The sequence below is a fragment of the Dromaius novaehollandiae genome, chromosome Z (assembly GCF_036370855.1).
Source record: "Dromaius novaehollandiae isolate bDroNov1 chromosome Z, bDroNov1.hap1, whole genome shotgun sequence".
Classification (NCBI taxonomy): Eukaryota; Metazoa; Chordata; class Aves; order Casuariiformes; family Dromaiidae; genus Dromaius; species Dromaius novaehollandiae.
Window position 1 is genome coordinate 26586655 of NC_088132.1, and position 26268 is coordinate 26612922.

The 26268-nt window shown below is 38.9% G+C and overlaps 1 protein-coding gene across 1 annotated transcript in view; it reads left to right on the top strand.

Annotated features, from left to right (window-relative positions):
* Positions 1–26268, top strand: part of LOC135325100 (proprotein convertase subtilisin/kexin type 5-like) — a 249339-nt gene that overhangs the window by 89672 nt on the left and 133399 nt on the right. The window contains exons 6-7 of the mRNA XM_064502600.1: positions 7247–7335; positions 12410–12582. Of these exons, the coding sequence (XP_064358670.1) occupies positions 7247–7335; positions 12410–12582 (262 nt within the window). The remainder of the gene's footprint in view (positions 1–7246; positions 7336–12409; positions 12583–26268) is intronic.

The following is a 26268-nucleotide window of genomic DNA, read 5'->3' on the forward strand; positions in this document are numbered from 1 at the left end:
ATAATATTTGCTAATTTTGTTTGCCTGTTTCTAATTCCATGTCATATTTCAGTGGCTCCATCAGAGCTTTTATTCATTGTTTGTTTTGCCTTTGGTAGAAAATACAGAAGAAAGACATATTTTTTTTATACATTCAGATTCATTTACCCACTCACATAAACAACACTGTAAAATGGTAATTAATATTGTAGAATCCCAGTCCTTTGCGGGGCTCATATCAGAACTTCATGCTTGAGAGAAATTAGCTTCCTACTGGTAACAGCAAACAAATGTAGAGAGAGTGGCAAGGGAGTATCACTGTTACCTACGCTGTTAGATTTAAGACATGAGTGTCTGGGATGCAAAGTGTTCCATGTGTTTGTTTTCATGTTGTCATCTTCAGTCTTGTCTGAGAGAAATAGATGAGTTATTTCCAAGTTATTCTTTAAGTAACTTCCCATAATCATGCAAAAGTCATTAGCCTTGGGGACCTTGACTCAAGCCAGCTTCCAGTCCTGTGCTGTAACCACATTACAACACTGTAGTTGATGCTCAGAAGCAGGATCCTGTCTGTGTAATGTAATATCCAAATCTTTGGCATTTTTCCTGGTATCTCACATTGAAGATTTGTGTAACTTGTTTTTCACATTTTATCTGTCATCTCTTTCTCCGCTCTTAATATCCAAATATCTCCCCTCTGGGAAGTAGCTTTATTCTTATTATTTTTTAGGTATAATAGATTGTGTTTTAAAGGCTAAAGATTCTTTTTTTTCCCGCTTGCCCATATTTTTAACTTCTGTAAATTCCTTTATATCTCTTTTTTAGAATGTTTCTGGAACAACATCCCTACCTAGTGCCAGTTAGGAAAGTATTTTTCATCCTTCAGATAATTAAAGACCATTTATATGTGAACAGCTATAAAAAATGATTTCTTCTGCACCACATAAACTCCAGAATGCAATAAAATGCGTTTTTGATGATTGCTGTTAAAATATATTTTTTCCAGCAGTTATTACATTGCAGTGTCTCAGATATCACATTTTCCCATTTACAAATATATTCCAATGTAACAAAAATCTTAGAAGACATTTGAAACCTTAACTAAAAAACAGTTATGCAAAAATACATGTCAATTCTCACATACTTTTGGACAGACAAAAACATGTACCTAAGACTCCACTCTTACTCTCCCTTTAGAGGTTTGAAAAATTATTTTATCATTTATTATTCACATAGCAGTGGTGAAAATATGACCATAGACATTTGGATTTCAGAAGATTATAGGTTACCTGTAGCTAGAGTTGGAAACATCTGTAGCAACTGTGTGGTTAAGATTTACATTTAATGGTAGTTGTGCCAAGTTTCAGTCCGTACTGTTGTGTATAATCTAGTTTTTGAAGTATATCTCACAGGTTAGGGCACCAATATCTTGCAAAAGAAAAGGATCAGAATGTAACTGGATCAAAATTTCAGATCTGGATAAAGGTACATCCACAACATTTCTTTCATCCTGTAATCTTCTCTATCCCATAAAATATATTTGGCGTACAATTTGAATTTTTGTTAACTAGAAGACAGAAAGGTCTCTTACTAGTCAGTGTTTGGTGGAAACCTGGTTTGGTTCATGTTACAGGTTCCATCCCTTGGATTCTACTGTCATTTATAATTAAAGCTATGTGAAAAACAATTCCTGATATTTATGCGTTACATTTATACATATGCGGTATGTTTGTTATGTAATCATGGTGAGAAAGGACGTTGGCTGTGCTACCAAAAATAGAGGAGCAGATGTTCAAGCACAGCCTATTAAGATGTACGTAACCTTGTATAAACTGTGAGAGTATCTATTTTAACTTTCTTACCATTATTTGCTCTTACAGTATGCGCAGCATAGAATTTACAAAGGACGTGCAGTTTTCTTCTTTTTTGTAGACATATCCCTTGATAGAGAAGGAATACCTCTTTTCCTTATTTGTGTACAAACTCTTCCCTGTGCTGAATATCTCTTTCAGAAAACCTCAATAAGTAACTGGTATTTCCAGCAGTGTTCGTGATGGGCTTGCACTGAAATAGTCTGTAACGCTTTTCTCCTTAAGTTCCCTTTCTGAAAAGATTCAGTGGTGACAGGTTGAAGTGGATTGGACTATAATGTTAGTGTCATGAAAAGCTGGAGGGCTTTAAACCCTCTGGTCCCCTGAGTTTTTGTGTTGTTAAAGATTTGATAAACTCCGGGAGAATAAAAGATGACAAAGAAGCGCATCCTCAAAGTATTTGTGGAATTCAAGGAATAGCTCTCAGAGACGGAGGCTCTAAAGAGCCAACTTACATGGAAAGGGCTTTCCAAATTACCTGCAGCTGTCTTTGCTAACTCCGAATATGTCCTTACTCTAAACTCTCAGAGGAGAGGTATGAATCAATTAACTTTTATCTTAAAGATGTTCTAGGTGCCTTATAGCTTCTGTCTCTTCTGAAAGGCAAATTAAGAGTAATTATTGACAAGATAGATGTCTTATATTTAAATCATGTGTCAGTGGGATGGGGAGCAATAGCTCATCACAGAACAGGCACCTATTCTCTTTCCATCCATTGCCTGAAATATTTACCTGTGCCTGTCTCTCAGAAAATCTGGTACTGGAAAAAGTTACTCTGTTTAACAGAATGGTCTGAAGCTCTTAAATGTCTCTTTTGCTTATCTTACTCTTAGAGAGCCCTCAAAAGACTGTACCTTCACCATCCAGCTGCTCAGTTCCTGTTCATGCAGGCAGCAGCGGCAAGTCACATACACCTTTTCCTAGAAGTGTATTTCTTCAAATAAAAGCAATTTATTTCAAGTTCTCCATATAATAGTGAGGGCATGATAAGGCAGAAAATTCAGCACTACTGAGATCTTCCTGAGTAGGTCTTCAACACCTTACTGCCTTGTCGTTACTGGCAGACTGACAAATATTCTCCATATAAAAGGAGAAGAATATCAATCTGAATTGCCTGTTTTCTTCGTTCTTTGTTCTGTCTCACATGCAAAAATGAAATTAAACATATTTCTGAAAAAGCTGTACTTCGTTGCCCAGAATACAAGAAGTTAGCCCAGGCAGTCAAAGCTGAACAGAATTATAGGAAAAATAGGTTTTATGATGGAAAGTGCTGCAAGCGTCTAAGCACAATTTTTGAGAAGATAGTGCCTGTGATATCTTCTTTTTTTTAACCTGTCGCCCTCTCGAGCCTAAATCTGTCTTTGAAGAGGGATTTTTCATGTCTCTTCTTACAAAATAAAAAAAAAGGCTTTTCTTCTTTCCATTCCTTTTCTTTCTTTTAGACTCCAGGTAGAAGACCCGTTTGTAGACGGGGAGAATGTCTCTTAACCAGGCTTTCTTTTATGTTTTTATTCTGTGATACTACATCACACTGACATTAACACAAAGGACGAGTGCAAAACCTTTTAGCTGAGTGTCTCTTCAAAGTGCCATTTAATAGCCTGGGAACTTATTTCCCTCCAACATAAGCTGGCAAAGGAGCCAGTGAAATGAAGCATCGACCCTTAAAGTTTATCAAGATAGGCTTTTGTAGAAAGGCAGTCATGCTTTCTTCTAGGACTGTGTCAACTTTTTTAAAAAGTTGTGTGTGATGCAGGCATCCCACAAAGACAGCAGATTGTTGTGTTTTGAAATGTATATGGTCACAAAAAATGCTAACTTGAAAGCAGCTCAGCTGTTTCACCGCTTGCTAATGGTTAAGTCCTAAAGCGTGCTGCCTCCATAAGCTGTTTGTGACTTGAAATTTTCCTGATTTCATGCTCAGGAGAAGCTTTCCTAGCTTTAAAGCAGACCCAATCAATTTCAGGCATCTGTTTCATCATATTTGTTTATCTAATTAGTAAAGAAATTAGTGTATTGACTAATCAGAAGGCTTCTCAGATTATAATTGCAGAATTCAGGGTCTGTTCACAATTGCAGACCTCCAGCAAAATCTAGGACAGAGAGAATTAAAAGCAATATGGAAAGAACATAATTTTTATATGCGGATTTTTTTAGAAAGTCTTCCTTTTCACAGCGTAATTGAAATATTACTTAAAGGACCAACAAAAGATAACATATTAAAAGAAATTGAGTTGCATATATGATTAATTCACACAGTGGGAAGCCAATTATAAAAAATGCAGTTTTATACATCTGACCTTGAAATGAATAAAACAATTTTTAATTTTGTCATTTCCCTTATAAACATGGAATGCAATTAACAATAATCTTGGCAGAGAAGCAATGGTCTAACATAAAAATCTGTTTACAAAATAAATTTATACCATTACTGGACTTAACATACGACAAAAAGAAGGATTTTCTAATATGCGAAAACTAGTGAAATATTCAGCAATGTTAATTAAACTCACATGTTGTAAAACTGTCCAAAGATCTAAGTCTCTCTGGAATATGTTTTTCTGTCAGAATTTCACATGAAATTTCATACTGTGCTTTAAATCAATAAATACATGTCATAAAACCTCCACGCCAGCCCTTTAAAGCTCCGGCTACTTCTAACTGATCTCTTCCATTTCAGCTGGAACTGGGGGTGCAGGTTTATGTTCCATTTAATCCCGTTTTCCCGTGGGTTGCTGCTGGGAGGGGTGGCCACACTGTCCCTGTTCCCCACGTCCCTCTGTTCCCCTCGCTGGAGTGGTTACTTGGCCCACGAGCGAGTGGGACCTTTTCCACGAGCCACGGAGAAGCTAACCCTTTTGGTGGTGCATGATGGACCGTGGTTTAACACAATAAACTGCTGTCCGCCGTGCACCACCACCACCGTGAGCCACAGAGATGCTTGAGCTGTTCCCATTCCTTTCCAGCGTCTTTTCTCCGCATGTAGCTTTTATCTGTCCCCTTTCCGTACCGAAAAACCTCCATCCCAAGTCACCTCCCTCTGATGCTCTTCCCAGACTTGCATCCCAGGAGGGGTTTCCTGCCAATGCAGCCAGCACCTGTGAAGCTGAGTCTGGGCCACGGTCATTTCGCAAAGCAGGCAGCGATTTTTTAATAAAATGTATGCACCAAGGTACATTTTTTGGAGTAGAGTCATCTGCACTTTGATATTTGAGTGAGAACACCTCTAAACTTACGTGTGGGACCTAAAAAAATCACCATGAGAAAAAAAGAAGTTTGGGAATCATGTGTCTTCTAAATAATCCTGAAGACAGGCATTTCCCTATAAATATAAACACATTTTAAAAAGGTGCTGTTTCAAACAGACGGGCAGCTAGAACATTATTTGAAAATACTTGAAAACAAATGGAGGGGGTTTTTTTAACTCCTTTTCATGTGTGATTCCTGAATGATTTACTGTAGACTTTTCACAGAAAATAATTCTGTGATGGAGTACGATGTTACTTGATAAAATTGAATTAGACTGGCTTTCTTCAAGTGAAGAAAATTAGGCTTGAAAATTAGGCTTTGTATGAAAAACAAACTTCAAATTAAGTCTTGAAAAATTCTCTGATGAAGTTTGGCAACCGTTCGATGAGTTATGAACGGATTAATAAGAAATGATTTGAGGAGATACACATATAATTGTGATACCTTGATCCGGCTTTAGGATTCATCAGCATCTAAATCATCACCATGGTCTTTTGAGTAAAGATTACAATTTTCTCATAGAATATATTTTTAATTTACCTCATAATTTGAAAGATGCCCTTTGAAATTCTAACAGATTAGCATTAACTGCTTTGAATGCTCATTTTCTTTGTTTCTTCTTATTTCCTAGTCCTATCTATTTGGTTGTTGTTGCTGTTTTGTATTAATCCACTCCCAGCCAGCTGTGTTTTTCTCATCTACATATCTCGAAAGGTTAAGGGGGAGAACTATTCTCATAATACAGAAAGTGACTTTACTCAAAGGAGTAGGAAATAAGGAGTGACTCTACTCAAAGCAGGCAGTACCGAGAGAAAGCAGCTGTGGTTCGTGTCTGTAACATGGGCATCGACCTTAATTCAGAAACACGCCTGTCCTCCAGAGGTCTGTGTGAGTAGTCTGTCAGCCACCACCAGTGGAAGAGCACCTGTGTACACGACTGACCTCACTTAGCCTCCTCTGAAGTGCTTGCCATGTTATCTGTTTTTTGCCATGACTTTCCACACTTCGTTCTTTGTGGCTACCCAAGTCCTACATTATCTTTCTATCTCCATCTCATCAGCTTCCCATCTCTTTTCCTGTCTCGTCTGAAACTCTGTATCTGCTCTCTGCACACCAACTCACAAACTTCCCTGTCCGCTCCGTGTTGTTTTTCATCAGATTTCTGCGAGGGGGTTGGTTAACTGCAAAAGGATGAGGGCAAAACTTACCGTTGGAAAACACACTGTGAGAGCTATATTACAGGCAAAAATCATGCAGCATAGGAACAGCTTTCGTACCATAGTGGTCATATGGATGATCACTGTCAACTCGCAGAGAGTGGGTCAGGGCTAGGAAGGCCTCCCACTCCGCCATTGCAGGGTGGACAAGGGGGTTAGCAAGCCCCAAGGGTTTTGTGGCTCTCCTTCTCCTTCGCTTCTGCAGATTATCCCCTTACAGCCCAGCTCTGCTTCCAGTCGCAGGGTAAAACTCCCATGAGGAAGGTACTTCAGCTGTTTTTTCAGCCCCTAGAAAGAGAGCAGGCTTGCAGTGTTGGCCCAAGGCATGACGAGGACATACCTACACAGCAGCTTTGAGCATACCTGGCTTGGAGCCACTCTTAGGCATGCCTACAAGCAGCAGTGTGGTCATAGGCACAGAGTCTCAGCTTCCTCACAGAGGTCTACAGCTCACTGCCTGCTGAGGGTGCTCGCTGAAGGTTGTGCAGAAAGGCATAGTCTAGCAGCATGTTTGTCAGTGGTGCTTGCAGTAAAATGCAGGACAAAAATTCTGTCTATAATATAAATATTGGTTCAAAATCAAGAATTGGTGTCCCAGACTTTTCTATTGACTGGTGTCAACAGACTTTCTGTTGCTAGGGGTTGTGTATCATCTTAGTATGTTTTTGTTATGTACTCTGTGTATCCAATGGATAGAAAGTCTGCCATGAAGCGTTTAAGAAGATGGTTGTGGTGATGATGTTAGAATGTGTTTGTAGGAAAGTTGCAACACGGGCATAAATTGCTATGGGGATCTAAGTACTGCAAGATACCATGGATAACTGTGCTTTTAGCACCTGAGGATGAGCAAGGTCAAAGCCTTTACATCCTGACCATCTGTGTATTGGTGGATTATGTTGCTCACTTGAAAAAATGTTTTTCTGACTGCAGGCATGGAACCCGTTGTGCTGGAGAAGTGGCAGCCACAGCGAACAACTCACACTGCACAGTAGGAATCGCCTTTAATGCCAAGATTGGAGGTATGTGAAACAGTCCCCCTGCAAAAAAATGTAACTGAAGAGCAATTTGTACATTCAGACCATTCTAAATAAGAGGAAGAGCTCTGTATGGATAACAGTCCTGGCTGTGTGAACAAGTAAATCCCAGTCATAGCATTAAAGAGCAGTACGGAAGGAATTTGTCAGCAGTGACACTTCTCCAACGCTCCCTGGGACACCACCTATCATTACACACAGAAAAATAGAAAAGAAGACTTTTGATGAAAATGCAAAACCCAGAATTAGGACATTTGGGTTTTCTCACAAATTCAGAGCTTTGACTGATGAGCTTTGACAAATCAGAAGTAAATGTATATAGCAGGAATATCAGTTTGCATATAGAGCCCAAACAAAGCACTGTCATCGTTGTGAAAGTCAAAACAATTTTGTGTTGTTTGGCCATTGTTGGAGGGTATCTTTTGATCCCTGTGCATAATCAGATTATTGCCTGAAGCATGAGATTTGATGGCACTTTTTTGTTCAGTTCAGCCAAGAGATTCCGAGTGATTCTATAGATTCTTAGTCAATGGTTGCTCAGATAAGACCTCTGGCTTGATTCTTGGAAATGACTGTCAAGATATCACCTACATATCTCCTAGGTTGTAGCCCTGCCTGTGCCAAATTTTAATGATTCAGGGGAAGTCTTACCCTGTACTTTTCATGAACTCATGGGATCAGTATATTGCCTTTCAGTGGAAAAACCTCTAGCTTAAACTCCTTAACAGTTGGTTTTCTGCCTCAAAGCAGAGGCCATCTGTGAAAACAGAAACGTGTTTACCAACATATACAGTGAAGAACAGTTCAAAAAAATATGAGGAGGCAAAGCTGAGGCCATGTTTCCACAACTAATAGTCCTGTATCTGTGCTCCACTGGATCAGTACAAGTTTGATCCAAATCAGATGTGAGCACAGCTGCATTTCAGATTAGGCAAAAGACACAATATAGACCTAATGTCAGCTTTTTGTTTTCCTGCTGGCTTCAAGAGCATAGACAACACCTGATCCAGCCTAAGGTTAAAGTGATGCATGGAAACAATTTCCCTTCAGGCAAAGAGCCTGCCTGCACAGCGTTAACCTGTCAGAATGGTTTAAACAAATTTTGAACTGGCCAAGTGAGTTTGTGCCAGATGAGCAGGTTGTCTCATGTGGGCATGGCATTTGGTCCTGTAGCTGGAGCGATGAAATCACATCTACTGTGTGGTCCAACCACATCTGAGGGCATCGATGCAGATGAAAGCTGACTTCTAGCACAAAAGCTTCATTTGCGAGTTGGATAGTCACATGACCAGCAACAGCCTGGACGTGTCCTTGAAGAGCTCTCTGTTATTAACAGCGGCTTTTTAATAGGTTTTTATTTATTAACCATTAGGAATGTGCAATAATACTTTAGAAAACCCCCAGGCATATTAGATGAATCACAGCCCATTCTAAATACAGTGTAAAAACTGATTCAGATGGACATACTATGAGCACAGTAATCTGACCAGTAAAGATCGGATACGTGTGCCTTTTTCATACTATATTTAGTTACTTTGTATTAAGAATATAACAGCATTCAAGAAATTTCGTTGGTCTAAATAAAATAAAAATTTTATCATCTGCCCTGCTTAACACAACACTTCTGCAGAGCCATCAGTAATGCTGTTTTTTAAAGAAAGCTGGAAAACACTACAGTGGCAGCTGTATAAACCTCATTCAAGGTCATGTACCATGTACCACCCTTTAAAAGTGTCAGTACTTGAAAATAAGACCTCGGGGGACTCAGCAGATAATCTGCAGAAAATCAGAGGCAAGAGGGAATTCTAGGGTCTCGGGAAGGGAGGTTAAGCCTTCGCTTCATTTAGGTGTATATATTTAAGAGTCTCACTGTTGCTGACCTCTACTTGGCATGCCTCCCTCCCTTCCCTCAGAAAAGCCATAAGCTGCACATGTGAATATGCAGTGGTTATGTTCCCCCTCCACAGGCCAGATAGAGTGTAAAAATGTTGAATCATATTATACTGAACTAGTGTTCAGGTTGCTTCTTTCCCATGGATTTAAAGACCCTCATTTGGCTTTTTAGGAGAAGAAACTAGAGTCGAGGTAAAGCAATTACGTTCTCACACAGAAGAGCACCTGCTGACAGTGATGTTGAATTTGGGCCACCAAAATGGGTATTCTTTACTTCAAACCAAAGTGTGAGTTGCTGCTTCTCTGGACACATAAGGGATAGTGAAGAGAGAAAGCAAAGGGAAAAAGAAATCCCTTCGATCAATATTTCATCAAATGCTGGCAGCTGAACAAATCCAATTAATGATCTCTGTGATGGAAAGTCATTAACAAGATATCTACCAGCAATGCTCACTTTTTTTCTAAATGTGTTTGTCCTTTTTGTCTCATTTCTGCACATTTAAGAAACTCTGACCACAGAACAGATCAGAAAAAAGATTCTTAGAAAGCCTAAGCCTTCTCTTGCAGCCGTATAAGCGGGGAGTTAATCTGCAGATGCGAAATGATGACTGAAACTGCAGTCAGGACCTTCAGTTCCCTTACAGGTTGTGGGATGATTTGTGTGAAAAATTATGCAATACGCCTGTAGTTATCCCAGCTAAAGGCCCTGTCATTAGCAAACAAAGCAGTGCACCGAAGGGGTAGGGTTTTTTAATGTGTAACTCCTTGCAGTAATCACACATAGCAAATTACCACCTACAGAGCTTGCGAGACTTTTTACAGGCAGGGATGGTTAGTGTGTTGTTATTGTTGCAGACTTATTGTGGAAGTTGCAAAGCATCTGTGGGGATTTGGGTGCTTAGTTACTTGGCTGGGCTTGAGTCCTGACGGGAAAACAGTTACACTGAATTATGGCAGAACAGATGTAGATTGTCTTCAGCTGACGAGGAATTAGTTCAGCTGTTTCTTTAAGCTTAAGTCAGATGCTGATTAAAAACAAACATTTTAAAAGAAGCCTTGCTTTGAGTTTGGTTTTTTTGCATGTTTCCTGTGATTTGCTCGAAGTTTGTTCTGACTAAAATGCCACTTACGTTTTGGCACTTACTGCAAATATTGGAAGAAGTTTATAGAAGGCTGCAGTCTTAGGTGGAACAGCCTGGAAACGCTGCCTGTTAATTGCCTTCTGGACAGCTTTTGTTGCGCTATCACCACATGCCAAATGCACTTTGGAGGTTTTGTGATCGGCAAAATTAACTACTCCAGCCATTTGAAAAAAAAGAGAGAAAAGAACAGAAAAGAGGGAGCGAGAGAAAGGAGTGAGTTTTTTTCTAATAGCCATGAGACGTCCATTGATCAAAGTTGCACTTGAAGTATGTCTGTCAATTGTTGGCAGAACAGCGCAACACCTAAGTCACAGCCTTGTCTGCGTTGCTTTAGATTTGACCACTTCACCATTAACAAAAAACCTGGTATAAATTACTTCAGATGCCAATGGCAGAATTCAGAGTTATTGTTCACCGGGTGAATGTTGTATTATTTAAGCTTGCTACATGGTTACAGAAACATCAAGGGAAGCTTTATTTTCCTTCTTTTAACCATGGTGTACCTTTTTTATTGTCTTTATTTAAAAGCAAATATATTTTAATGTGCTTGAAAAAAATGAGAACACAGCTTCCACCCATCATTAATTTCTGAGATTATGCTGAGGAAGAAAAATAAAACCTGAGATTCCCAAAGTTGTTTTAATGGCTTTTTTATAAAGTAAAGTTCATAGTGAGATCACTGTTTGGACAAGTTTATTATCTCACAAAACATGGGCAGCTTTTGTGTGAACTTAGAAATATGATCACTTTTCATTTTCAAGTCAATTAGAGTGAGGGAAAAAAATAGACCCTCTATCAACAAAGCAACCCCTATACCTTTTGTTAATTGGAAGTTAAGGTCTTGGTAAACACTCCAGCTAATTCAGTCTGAACTCACGAGCAAACCGGAATGTGTCTATGATTAAAATATGTAAATTTGGTTTATAAATAGCAGTGGTCCTTTTAAAGGGGAAAAAGCTTCAATTTTGTTAATTGTGGAAGTGATCATTATTTCTACTATCATAAAGTTACGTGTTAATTGTTATTTGATATCTTTTATGCCTTTGATCGGATGTCGGACTAACAGTATGGAAGGTCCTCTTTCTTGTTTGGGTTAAAACCGCCATCAGGGGTTTTGTCAATAGAATTAAATTCAATTGAAATGTTAAGGCTAGTTAAAAAACAGCTTTAAGATACTCTCGGTTTACAAATTTAAGCCTACCTTACTTATCTTAGTGCGCTTAAAACATCATGGTGCCATTCACTTTATAAGAACTGGCACACTGATTTATCAAAACCCACATTAATGGATTTTCTTTTTTACAATCGAAGTTCAGAATTGTATCTTAAAAACCCCTTCCGCATAGAGGAAGATGTTCACAAGATTCTAGTTCAATGTGGAATAATGGTACACATAGGGTATTTTCAATAACTTTCTGTAATCCCCTTGCTACTGTGTGTAGTAGTCCTTCTGTACACAAGAGCTTTCTCCCCAGTTTCTTCTTTGCAGCCCCATAGAATGAAGGAATAATCCCATGTGTATCTATCAACAGAGATCCTGTGTTTATGTCTGTCAACATACTTAGGACGGTGAATGTCTCAAATTAAGTGCTGCGGTTTCATTGCAGTATAAAAGGGGGAAAAAAGCATATATGATCTTCAAGTGAGACATACAAACATTTCAGGGTTCAAGTCTTTTTCTGAATTTTCTTTAGCATAAAAGCTTGTTGTTAAAGTTCAAAGGTTATATAGAGGATAAAATGATAGATAATGATAATGGTAGAGAATCGTAAATAGATAATTCTTAAAACTTGACGAAAGACGATAATGGTAATGATAGATAATTGTAAATAGATAATTCTTAAAACTTGACGAAAGACGAAAATATTGCTCCCTGTTCATAAACACCCATCCAAAATGATAGATTTTTTGCAGTGGCAGAGATCCTTGTGATCATTCAGTCCAAAGTCCTACCCAGCAGTTTTCTCCGAAAGAAAGGCACTTGGAGTTTGGTCACCCTGTTCACTGTATCTTTTGTTCTGAAGGCGTACGGATGCTGGATGGGGACGTGACAGACATGGTCGAGGCAAAGTCTCTGAGCCTTAATCCGCAGCACATCCACATCTACAGCGCCAGCTGGGGGCCTGATGATGATGGTAAGACTGTGGACGGACCTGCTTCTCTAGCGCGTCAGGCCTTTGAGAACGGCATCAGAATGGTAGGTTGGCATCAAAGTGCGTCTCCCGGATCTGCTCTCGTGTGCGGGTGTAAGGGTGCACATGCCTCAGTACGTGCCAGTGCACAGCGTGGGAAAGACTCATAGTCTTAAGGAAAAAAGAAAAGCTTCGTTTGTGTAAAACGAAAAATACATTTTCATGCAGCGCCGGCTAGGCATTTGATCCTTCCTGAAGTATCAGCTGACTTTCTTTGTTGTCAGTTGGAATACATCGTCCTCAGTGTCCTTTAAAACTGCCCTGAGGTAATGATGTAATTCTGCGAGAAAAGCTAAGCCTGAAAAATGCTACTTTGCACAGCAATGCCACATCATCAAATTTGAATTGCTATGAAATTATAAAGCAAAAACCTTTGACTGTTTTTCCTTCTTTCTTCCTTCTTTCTTTTGTTGTGTTTTGCTTGATTTCTTACTGGAAGTTTGATGGACTTAATAGGGAGTTGGAAGCTAAAAAAAAAAATCTACACTCATTTATTTTAGAGTGTGTTTCTGGTCTCCAAGAACATACGCCCTTTTTATAACTTGCATATACATTTTTCTACCACTTTGTACTATTGCAGTGTCTCTGTGATATAGTCCAGAAAGCTTCAATAATACAGTGCACAAAATCCCAAACACCCCTATAAGAAAAAATCTAAGACCTTTTCAATTTTCTTTAATAAGTAACTGTCAAACAAGTAAGATCACAGAAGGAAACAAGCAGTTAGAGGAACTTTTGATATCACAGGCCAATTTTTAGTTCTTCCTTTTGCCCTCCTGCCTGTTAAATAGATCAGGGAATTCCTGGTTTTCCAGCGCTCACACCTCTTTCCACTATATAGGACTGGATGGAAAGCATTTTAAAGCTCTGCATTTGAAGGTCTGAGCATTATTTTGAATGCAGCAGGAGACTTGCTAGTTCAGTGGTGAGTAGCTCTAGGATCAGAAAAGAAGAGATTAGTACAAAACATTTAATTGAAGACTTTGAGGCTGAGACTGTTGGACTAATGCTGGAACATAGTAACACTGCAGCAAAATCGGAAAGTGCAGCCATTATTTAAGCCAATAGGGGTTTTAACCAGGTGTGCCCAAGACTGATTTTAGCAAACTATCATTAACATTCAGCCTGGAAGGCTTGTGTGTTGTGTAAGAGGCAGTGTCTGCCATTGAGGGATTATATTAATTTAAGATGTACCATAAAAAGTGAAAACAGGGGCAATGGGTGTAGAGGGGTAATAGTTACAAGAGCATCTGGTTGAGGTGATACACCTCTGTATGCCCTGTTCAGTATTTCAAACTATTTGCAGTATGCTTGACTATGAGTTGTAAATAAATTCAACATAAAATTAGTGCCCCCTATCACTGTAACCACTGTCTTGCAGCACAAGCCTAGGAGCTGCAAATTCTTCCATTCCAGTCCCAGCTACATCACGGGCTTGGTTTGGTTTCCTTGGTAAAGTTGCATACGTTGCTTACACTGCCCCTGGGCCCCGGCCCCAGATGTGGATAGTAATACACGCTCACCTACCTGGTGGGTGTGTATGAAGAGTGATCATTGAACTACTAAACTAGTAACAGGAACTGTGTGCTTCCTAGCCTATATAATGCTAGAAATATGCCTCATAAAAGTCAGTATTGTGAATGCTTTACTAACCATGCAACAACGGGCCGCTGCCTTCCTTTCACTTGGTAATGTGATGGCCATTCAGTGAAGAGCTGCAGCTGTACACTTTTGCTGATTGTACAGCATGTAACATGTTAAGCCTAGCATAACAAAATACTCAAGCATGTACTTAGCTTTACCCTGTGAGAAATTCGAGTGGCTTAGCAGTAAAACACGTTTAGGGACTCTGATAGATTTTGCCTCCAGAGAGCTCTGCCGCATTTAATGATCATTATTAAAGTAGTTATTGAAAAGTTCATAGAGCAAAGTCACAAATCTGTGAGAAGGTCGAATACATCTCCATTATTGCATCCTATGCATCATCAGTTCTCCTTTCAGCAGCAGTATCGGCGCTCACCAAAGCCCCACTGCAGTCTGCTGCTGTTTGACAGTGACTGCAGAGAGGAAAAATGAAAAGGTGTTGAAGGGATGCTAATGAAACTGCAGGACACAGGGAAGTTGAGCAAAATAAGTTTCATATTTAAACATACATATATGCTGGTTCAAATACCATGCTTCATGTTGATTAGGCAACCAGGAAAAGTTTAGCCAAAATTTCTGTATCTGAAGAATTCAGTGTTGAAATTTCAAACTCCGGATAAATCTGCTATAAGTCAAGAATGTGGATTAATTTTCTGTGAGTAATGATCTTGCATTCAGGCATTATTATTCCATTATAATAATTTATAAATATAATATGAGAGAATACCCTACAGACCACAGATAAATTTCATTGTATTACCACATTGTCTACCGCACTGTGCTACCACAATGTATTTATTTATAGGTACCAGTATATAATGAATACACAGTACTTCTTTTTACAGTTCTGAGCAGGTCTTTCTTCAGTGAACAGTCCAGAAGAATAGTTTACTATATTTCTTGGAGTAGTATTAGAAGTCATATTTGATGCAAGTCAAATTATTATTGTTTTTATGTTTTAACTTTTATTTCATTTTATCAGCCTTCTTTTCTTCTGCCCAAAGTGGCCCATGCAGAGTTGCATAGTTCTAAATATTTCCACGTATTTGGAAATGTTGTCTAGCTCTGACTGTGAGAGCTTTTTCATTTCTGCTAAGGAAATATAAGTTGTGTTCAAAAGTTTAATAAAACTGAGATATTATTGAAAGTGTCTAATAATACAGATAAGAGAGAGAAAATGCTTAAGGTTAATACTCTAATTTTCATTCTTGAAGATGTAGCATATACGGAAAAGTTACACATGTATGTCTCAATTATCTCCGTATTTGTAGGTTTTGTTTATAGGCCAAAAATAACTTTAAGGTGAGCCAGTTTTCCTTGCTCTCTTTAAAAAAGCATGCCTTTCAGTGTTTGGATAAAGGTACTCTTTCTGTTCTGCTTTACATTGTCATTAGATTTGTCTTTTTAAAAGATGAGACAAGTTGGAGAAGAAAATACAAATTATCTCTGTTCCACAGTATTTCTAAAAGCAGATCATTGTCCAAGGTAATGACTGCTGGATAAATACCCTGCCAAACACTGATTTCCCCAAGCAGTCACAGTAATTGTGCAAATAATAATAGGCAGACAAAAATGCATGTTACACTGTGTTCAGACCTTGACCTTTCTTTTTTTGAAATGTTGAACTGAAAAACGACGCTATTGCATCAGGTACCTGTGAAGTAAATTAAAGTAACACTGGTACAGGGAAGTTTGGCAAGACCCTCTTTCAGATCTACACAAAGGTTCAAAATTGATACTCTACATTAGTTCTGCATACGCAGACTGAACTGGATATTAATTTAAAAAACAGGGACTGCAAAGAATAAGGTCAAGATTTTTTAAATGGATCTGAAAAGCAAAATATGCCTGGTTTGTTTAATTAGGAAAGTTACAGGTGGTGCTGAATAATAACTTTGATTAAAGTATAATTAAACTGAGTGATCTCTTTTTATTAAATTAATGAAGTAAAAAATGAAATGGATGCAAGAGCCACAGTCTCTTATTCAGGTTTCTGAGAGACTGGGATTCTTGAAAAAAATGCCCAGTTTTCTTTAGCTCATATTATTCCAATTAACAGCTCAAGCAGGGTGTTTTAGAACTATTATTATTTTTAAATCTGCTGAGCTAATATGATTACTCCTTCCAAATCCAGCACAAAATAACAAAGATAAATGGCTGTACATTTTTTCCATAGAGTTCCACAGAGACAGAACATGCCATAAATTGGAATAGAGAAATCTATTTAAAGAAACTATACCGAATAATAGCTGAGTTTATGAAATGAAACCATAACCAGAAATTAAATATGCTTTAAAAATTCTACTCAGGATCAAGGTAAAGGAAGAGGAAAACAATTTTTAAACCTGTCTCAAGAACTATGATTTTCTGTCATCTTTAAGTTATTTTGTTAAATCCTATTAAATTTACATACTTGAGTTCAAAAAGTAACCTTGGAGTTTACTATCAAACAATTTCTATGCAAATATAATAGCCCCCTTCATCTCATACTTCCAGTTGACAAGGTCCTTTTCTTGGAAATGGTTTAGTTATAAGGATGGAAAATTGTGGAGGCCTGTGTTTTAAATACCAATGCATTACAAGTTGTAGACTTAATAACCTCAAAAACAATCTCATTATAATCGCACCGAACATGCCTTAAAAAATCAAACTATGACCAGTGTGTCCAAAAGTAACACATTCAAATAAAGGTTGGATAAGTGATGTCACATAGGGCCCTCTGTTCAAGAATAAATAGACTTAGCATTGCAAAATATGACTGTGGCCAAACCGTGGTGTAAGAACGTAGTCTTTGCTGAGTCTAGGACAAAAAGGGGAGTACAAAAGCCTTTTCCTGATGCAAAAAGATAAAACCAAAGCACCATTAGATTTTAAGACGACTAGCTGTATCTCACAGTCTGCATGTTACAACCGTTTTAGAGATTCATGCTCTCTGTTACATGGCTTTTGATACAGAATTGAAACCCGTTCATTTTTTTTTCATACAAATAAGCCTATTATTCTGGGCATCAGTTTCAGCTTCATTTGGCTAATCATACATTTCAGATACTCTGACTTGTTGTTTCACTGCTGTTTGAGAAAGCCCTAATAATCAAGTTTTTGGAGAATTGTGACCCCTGTTGATGTTTTTCATAGCAGGGTTTCAAAGAACTAGTTATCTCACCTCTCACAACATGCAGCCAGCTACGTGCTTTCTGGTATTTGTTTTGCCGTACCCATAAGGTAGTCCACATCAGTGGCAGGGCAGGTCATCCTTAATATACCACAGCAGGGTGGACAGGCAGTGAAATCTGCATGGGAATTTTTGGCTTTCTGCCTGGGTCAGCGCGGAGGCCTTCGTCTTACTGCCACGACACCAATCTGCTCAGCAAGCTGGACACGAGCCAGCATGTTTGACTGACATTAATGATCAGATGTTGTGTGGCTGAGCCTCTTGTGAGAACTCGGCTTGGTGCCTTTCCTCCCATCATCACTGCCCCTTTTCATCGATCTCGCTTCACCAGCTTCGGCTGCAGAGCGGGCGTTCAAAGCGCTTAGTAGGAGCAGAAGGCTGCCGGACAGCCACTGAGCGAGCCTCCAGCCCAAAGGCGGGAGGGGAAGAGCAAAGCAGAGCAGAGGGAAAGAGGAAGGGAAAAGGAAAGAAAAAAGAAAAGGAAAAGGAAAAAGAAAAAGAAGAAAGGAACAGGATTGCACATGGATTTTTTTTTATTATTATATGCCAGTAGACTCCACACGTAGAAGAGGTTGTTCATAATTTGTCCAGGGAAAAGGTCTGCTGCCTGTGTTGTGCCACAGATAAATTGCTCTTAAACTCACTTTAAAGTGTTGCTCGCTTCTCCTGTCACCGTTCCTTTGCATCATTCTGTGCAGGAAGTGTTGCCTACGCAAGAGGAGTTAATTCTGTTTTTCTTTGCTGGAGCATTGCACTACAAAAATCAAAGACAGAAATTACTGCGGAGAGACTTCTGGTTGAATATCTCAAAATAATTTCCAAAATGGCTATCATTTTATACAGAAATATTGTGGTGCACAGAGGTTAAGACCAGATTTTTAAAGCTGCGTGTTGAGTATGTTGACCTTGTGCGGTTGTCGTTTGAGACTGAATGTACATAAATCTATGCATGTGCATATCTCGGATCATCCTTGGATAAATTTTGCCTGCACAGCAGTTCACACACAGTTATAACAGGTTCACCAAAAAACACTTGTTGAAGATCAAACAGAAGGATTGGTGCCCTACTTGGGGGGAGGACTCTGAAGACATGACTTCCAGTACGCTGATGCAACCTGATGTTAGGCCTTGGCATTTATCTGTTACATACATTGTATACATTCTCTGATATAGTATGTGAACAAATAAAGTATTTACTTCAACATATCAAATTGAACTTTTGGAGGCTCTGTATTGCAGGTGGGGATTGTCTGTGTACTAGAATTGACAAAGTCATGTTGTTTGAGTTTTAATGTTGTAATTCTGCCTTCTGACATCATAAGACATAGTACCATTGGCTTGAAATAATATTCATAATTTTAACATCTGTAAATACAATTACCATCTAGCCCTAACCTTCACCATAAGCCGTGCCAGGAAATTTCACCCAATTATTATTGCATCAGTCTCTCTGTTCCTTGATTCATCTATTATTTTCTGTTTTCTGTACATCTTTTGGGAAGAGCCAGTCTTGACTGAAATAGTCCAGAGAGAACATGTTATATCCACAGCTGTGCAAGTTGCTCGCTACCTTCCTTCTTAAAAATATTTACCTTATTGCTCATCTGAATTTGTTAGTTTCCTTTTCACTGTAAAATGCCACTTCTGCAAAATTAATGTGAATCTTATGGTGTTAGAAATCTCCACATGTAAGTAATTATAGAGTAGGGCCAAGTGACTTTGTGGATAAATTAAACTGGAACATAGGGACATAAGACAGGAAATGACCTTGTAGGTCATCCAGTACAGTTCTCTGCTATCACAGGCATCGTGTCCTGGAAATACATTTAGCAATTTATATTTTAGAATGCTTTAGAAAATTTTTCCCCTCTATTTCTGTTGGAAGAGTGTTTCACAGCCATCACTGATCCATTGGTTAGAGACTTTCCTCTAACTTATAGCCAGATTTGCTCACATGAAGTTTCTGCCCATTTGTTTCCTGTGCCAAAATTGAGCTTTAGCTTAAATAGCTTCTCTCTTCCCTTTTTTGCTTGTAATGTATTTATAGAGTACAGTCCCATCTCCTGTCAGCCTTCATTTTGCTGTGGTAAACAAGCCACACTCATTAGTCACTTCTTAAAAACTAGGCTGTCCATCGCCTTACTTGTCTTTGTGGTCTTCACATCTTCCATCCTGAATTATTTTCTTGCGTGCAGGTGATCATAATTAGTAGATTCATTAGCATATTCTTGCTTTTTATGTTAAAATCATGTAATAACTTTGTTTCCAGGGCCGATCTTCAAAATACTGCTTCAACTTCTACTTCCTAGAGCCCAGTGGTTCTCCGCACAGCACACATCATTTCCAGTGCAGCCATTTCCATCTCCATCTTGCTGTTACATTAACCACCGTCCTCTCGTGTTTCATTACTGATTGATTTGAGGGACCATTACATGTTCTGCAGAAACTGTATAGACTGGATGTAATGCCTTTTTCTGTATAAAATAAGTTATCAGAGAAGGACTTAACAGATATATCAGAGTCACTGCTTTCCACAAGTTTCTCTCTTTCCTCTGTGTGTCACCTACGGTCTTTGTTCCTAGGTTCTTACCTTGCATTTGGCTGATATGTGTATCTCAGGATGCCTTAATGGTTTTGCCAGCATGGTTTATACTTGATGTGATCTAGTTTTCTGGAAACTGAGGATGACCAGCAAAAGTCAGGATAAGTGACAACCTTAACACATCATTAAGCTAATAATTCTTCTTTGATCTACAAATTTGCACATACTTAGCAACTTCCAGCATTCAGCCAAAGTAGAGTTAGGGGTATTGTCTTCCAGTAACAGAAATAATGGAGTTAAGCCCAGTGATACATGGATGAGCTATGATACCATGCACCTTGTTTTCTTTTGGTAGTATGTAAATGAATGTTAAAATTCCCCTCCTTCACTTTGTTTGGAAAGTGAGAATTTCCACAGATGACTGATGTGTAATACAAAAAAAGAATTTGCAGAAAACGAAATAATGTACCAGAAATGTTCTTACATTACATTCAGTGGAGTATACAAATCCAAAAGGCAGGAAAACTTGGAATGAAAGTTACAGGAAAATATGCCTCAAAATGTCCAGTTTCCTTAAAATGTCACAAAGTGTACTGGAAACAGAAACTGTTTAATTACCTCATCCCTTCTCTCACACATACATGGAAACTATTGTAACAAGCCAGAATAGTATTCCGGCAGTTGGACAAGCTGTCAAAAGTGACCTCTGGTTTTGGATGCCCAACTTGAGACAGGTGATATATTTGAACATAGAAAAAACACGTCAGTATTGATGTAGAATAAGTCTTAAGTTGGAATGCCAATCCTGAAAAGCAACTTTGGCAAGATGGGTCTCTTTCCATACACTTGAAGTATATGCATTTCAGAGAGTGCATTTTTGAAATATGAATCTAGTTACTTTGTATGGGCAGCTCACTTAGAACTTGAACAGCAGCAGAATCTATGCATTTTTATGCATTGTCTAGGAAAAAACAGATTTCTGCAAGCCAAATGCCTGGAATTTTGGCCTCGAGAGTATTCTTTATGTAGAATTTAACAGAAACGTAAGGCCTAAGACAGTGAGGGCAATGACTTTGCACAAAGCCCAAGTGGGTTGTTTCTTCCCAAACCAAACACTACAGCAGACAAACTGAACAAGAGGGTTACTGCAGTCCTCACTCTGCAGACAGAGGTAGCCGTGCTGCAGCTTTATTTTCTGCTCGTTTACTGAAAAGAGCTAGATTTGCGGAAAATCCCTCAAAAGTTCTATGCACACCGGAAAACCTGAAGCCTTCTATAAGCAAGAGTGGGATATAACTCCTGAAACTACAGTTATGTGGGTCTGGTAGCCCTAGACTCCTTCTAATCAGAGTTTAATCAGACAGCAGTATAAAAGTAATGAAAACTGTCTGAATGCTCTCCACAGAGTCGCGGGGTGAAATCCATCTCTTGTCCAGGCTCAACACAGATATCTTTTTGTACAGTGCCTGTTTACTTTGGCTTTGTGTGCAGAGACAATTTCACCTATCATTAACTAGAGACTCTTTTGGGGTAACATAAATTTTGGAAAACCTAGCTCTTGTCATAGATCTGTACAGCCTGCTTCATCCCAGTAACAACATCAGCAAAAACAACAATAGGAATGATCATACGGAGAGATAGCCTAAACCAAATCTGCAATTCTTGCAGCCCTGTAGCTGGCTGTATTTTGTTTAGGAAAATGAGAAATTCATTCCAGCATTCCACAGGTTCAGATTTCAGGTTTCAGCCAACACTTCTTTTGGTTGCACTTTAAGCACTAATTATAGCTCTGTGGGGAATATCTTGGAGCTGTTTAAGCTGTTGTTCTGGTGAAGAGTAAAATAAAAAATACACCACATGGAAGGATGCATGTTGAAACGTTCCACTGATATATCCCAATAATTACTGTGTTAATGCATGGTTGCTTGTGGTTATTCAATACATTATTTTTTATGTGCACATAAAATATTTTCACACTTCAATGTTTTGAAGGTATCACATTGTATGAGCTAACAGAATATGTTTTTCCTTCTTTTTGTCACGATTAATTATCTTATTCTTTTCCTTGGTAAAGAAGTTTGTTCAGCAGTAGGCAAAAAGCTTAATTATATAAGCAGTAACTTGCCTTTGCAGCAGTATAAGATAAGCATTGCTTTTTAGAAATATAATAGATTTTCTACATTGTATGTGTATTGTGTATGTATTTTTTCCACTCTTGTTACCTAGGAGAGTCTTTCTTGACTTCCTAGTTTTCCTAATAGTAAAAATGGGAATGCTAATGTAAAAACACAGGACTTACTTAACTTTTAGACGTTCCGTCAAACATGCGTCTTTACATTATGTGTGTACATCTGTTCGACTTACTACTCATTTCTTCGTACAGATCCCTTAGCCCCACAGTTTTAAGGAAGTGATGCACAAATGTGCATTTTTCTGAGAGCATGGATGCCTCAGCAGCATTCATGGTGCCTGAAACTTCTCCTTTTGCTCATGAATTTTTGCTTTTGATGCCCACAGAAAAACTATTTTAATTAAAAAATAATCTGTTTTCCTGTCTTTTCTTCTGATAGTACTTCAGAATTGCTGTCAGGGACTCTCAGCTTAATCAATTTTCTGTTCTGGAGACATACCTGTTTTAAAGCGAGAGTCTACAGAAGAGTCAGCAAGCGTTTAAGGTTGGTGTGCCAGATGGTATTTTTCACTCCCAAATTAGAGGTTAAGTGTGCCGGTAGAAGCTCAGCAGGAGCTGAGAGATGCTGCTTCTCAACAGCAAAATGCTGCCAGTCTTCTGACTGGCAGCATCTCACCTCTCTGCAAGGCAGCGGCGTCCAGCCCCCAGCGAGTACGGCAATCGGAGGGAGCCGGAGACGAGGAGTACTGACTTCTGCTCCACAACCTCGGCTATGCCCATTTCCACCTGGGGAATTTGTTTTTAAAGAGAGATGTCTTCTCACAGGCTCTCATTTCCCGGCAGTAGTGTTTGTTCTTGGAAGCTTAAAGTAATTTTAGAACAGTTTTAGGGAGAATAGAGGAAATTAATCATTCAGACCCTAGGTGTGTATAGAGTTTCCCTCCCTCTCTCTCCATTTCATATTTGCATGATTTGTTTTCTGCTCTGGGGTGTGGGATTTCTAGTGTATTGGTGCCAAATTGCTTCTCCCTGACTGCAGCCCCTGTTCGTCTAATTTCTCCAGGTCAGTGGTTCTGTCCTTCTTTGCATTGCCTCCTCCTTTGCATTTGCTTTCTGGTCCCTTGGTAAATCTGATCACTTCCTTAGAGACAGCAAAACTCACCCAGTAGACAGAGAGGGTTATTAGTGGAGCTTGGTTCCCACCCCAGAGCAGAGACAGGAAAGCATCAGGATTCACAGGCCAGGTTAAGGTAGCTTGACTTGTAAAGCAGTGAATGGATGGCCAGTTTCAGCTTTGTGAAATAGTCTGGTTATATCTTGCTCCACTGGATCAAACTATACCTGCTGGATGGAAACTTTATTAAATGGAAGTGTGTTGCAGAAGCAGCTTGGAAGCATGTGGGCTGCTGATCGTCCTTAGACTAGTGCATGAAGACCTCTGCCTAGTAATGGTACTGGTGAGGTTGTTACTTGTGAAGATGTGTTTTGTATGTACACACACATGCACTCACGCACTCAGAGCAGTGGATGTGCTTTTAATAGTGTTAGGAAATTCTGCAGATGTCATTATGAAAATGTTCATACTGGCTCTCATTCTTGGCAGCCTAACCCTTCTGTGCTGTTGAAGTGGAAAAAAAAGATGCTTTCGTATCACTTACCCCCCCTCGCAACTTGCTGACCAAGGGAAAGGAGGTACTAGCAAAAGAAAGTGGGACTGCCCCAAGACGCTGTGCCATGCTTTGCAGGTGCAGTCACAGCCCTGGGGCCCTTCTGTCAATGACCTGAGTCCGGACACTTTTCATTCAGGATCTTCAGCTGCGTGTTGTGCACAATAGCTTTTCCCAGGAGATGTGCTAGAAAATTGGGCTGTGACTAGGTCAGTAGCAAGTCTTAGTTGTCAATGATACACTTTCTCATTTCGAAACGGAGAGGTTGATTTTTTTTTTAATGATCTGACATTTTATACAATTTAAGGAAGAAGACAAAGCAACACGGGACCATTTCATAATGGTCTAGCACACTCACAAGCACAAGTGCATTTATGGACACCGCACAGAGCTTGTGAGAGGGAGTCAGCAGCCATCGCTGCCAATGCGAGATAACAGCAGATGCAACGCTGTGCCTGAAGAAAGAGTTAATGCATTTTTAACATCACTGGAACTAGCCCTGAGGATATCGTGCTGCGCCCCCACTCCATCCCGGTCTGTGCCTCTGCCATAACTCACTAACTCTTACTTTTGTCTAAGTTGTACCCATATGGTCTGTAAACACACCTTCGCTTTTAAGTAATAAATGACGCACGGCTTCTTTGGCAGCTCAAGGCTTGAGTTTTCATCTTGACACCCTTGGGCATCTGGCGCATGACAGATGATAGATTTAGACAAACAGTAAAAGCTACGGAGTGCCTTGCATGTGTGTTTATCTTAACTTTGTAACGCAGTCCAAATGTCTGTTATTTAACTTTATGTATTGAAAGGAGACCAATTGGAAATGGCATTCGCATGCAGTAGGACAGCTGATGGTGTTGCTCTGATTACTTGTTTGGTGTAAAGAGTTACTAGCAAGTTTATAATTTCCTGAGCATGACTGGGTCTATTGAATTAAAAGTAGGGTGTGAGGAAACAGGGAGAAGGAGGAAACCAAAAGGTAGTTTAACAATAGGCAGTAAACGAAAACCCGAACTTATTTATTTGACACGTTATTTTGGTCGAGTTGAATTTAGTTTGGGGTTTCCTATATTTATTATTTTAAGCCTGCCCTTTACTTTGCCAAACAGCTTTTAGGAACAAGCTCTTTAGCATGTTTTCTGGACTGAAGGTAATGCTGTCGTTTTCTGTGAAATGCTGAGCTGTTAAACATGTTATACTGTGATGTGTTAGAGGAACTGGGATTCTTTCTATGTATGTATTAGAGAATATTTTTTTTCCATTAGGCAATGCACCTGGTACTTATTTTTTATTGAAACAACAACGATGATACTTTATATGTTTGCAGAAGACATTAATTTTAAAGAAAATTTGTATCAATTGTTTACAAAATAACTTAGCACTTTAAGGTCAGTTCAGGTGCAGACAGCTGTTAGTTATTTTTAATGCCCTGTCATCACTATTAAAATTTAAATTGGTGTTTATTATTATTTTTAAATACTGCACTGCAGAATTTCTAACATCCAGGGGCACGTTTTCAGCAGGATTGTTGAAGTGGAACATTCAAACCCTCAAATGTATTCATATATCTGTTTCTACTGCTCATTTTTCATGATTAGTACAGTAGCATGAGTATGCATCTAAAGAAGTATAGACATACTCTCTGTGCAAAGAGGCTAATAATTCAAGGGCTGCTCCTGCAAAATTTACATGAAGTACAGTCCTAGTTTGCTGTGAAACGGTTTTCAGTGTGTGAGCGGGACGAATCATGTTATACTGTTGTTTGCAGACTGATCAGCCAAACACAACTAATGATGACAGCAAAAAATTACAGATGGACTGTTATTGAAAGTCTTTTCTTATGCATAATTTTTTGAGAAATCATTTTTAACACATTTTTAAAAAATGTGGGAAATGGACTTTTTGACAAAAAGTTAAGATAGATTCCATTTTTCTCCTCCTTGGATCTGTGGTTTGATTACTTTGAATTCCCATTTCTTCTGTCTTGGTTGTATCGGTGGGTTAGTCTGAATTTCCGAGAGGCATCAGTTTGGCCAAATGTAGGTACCTTACAGCTGGGTAATGTACTGGGTTTGGGGTAACACATAAGAAGAAAAAAAAATTTAAATTCTGCAAATAACCAACACTGTTGTGAAAATTTGTCAGAAAAGGTTTTGACAGAATATTTTGACTAGGCTGGGAGCTAGAAGTGCGTCTATGTGAAATGTTTTGTATTGTGTATTCTACTTACCTAGACATATATGTTACATTGTTGGTGTGTGTGTATATAAGAGAGAGGAATCATTTTTTAAGAGCAGTGTAGGATCAGACAGGAGTGTGTACATGGCTCTGAAAGAGATGTCAGAATTGACAGGCAAGCCAAAAACGGCCACTGAAGAGGCAGAAGAAGACAGCAAATAATAGAATACTGATGGAAAGAGTGATCTAATTGCAAGAGATTATGGGATCAAACCAAAACACAACCACTAAAAATAAAGCAGGAGCACAGCAAAAAGTGGTGAAGCAGCATGTTTTTAGTGTAATCCTCTATCCTAC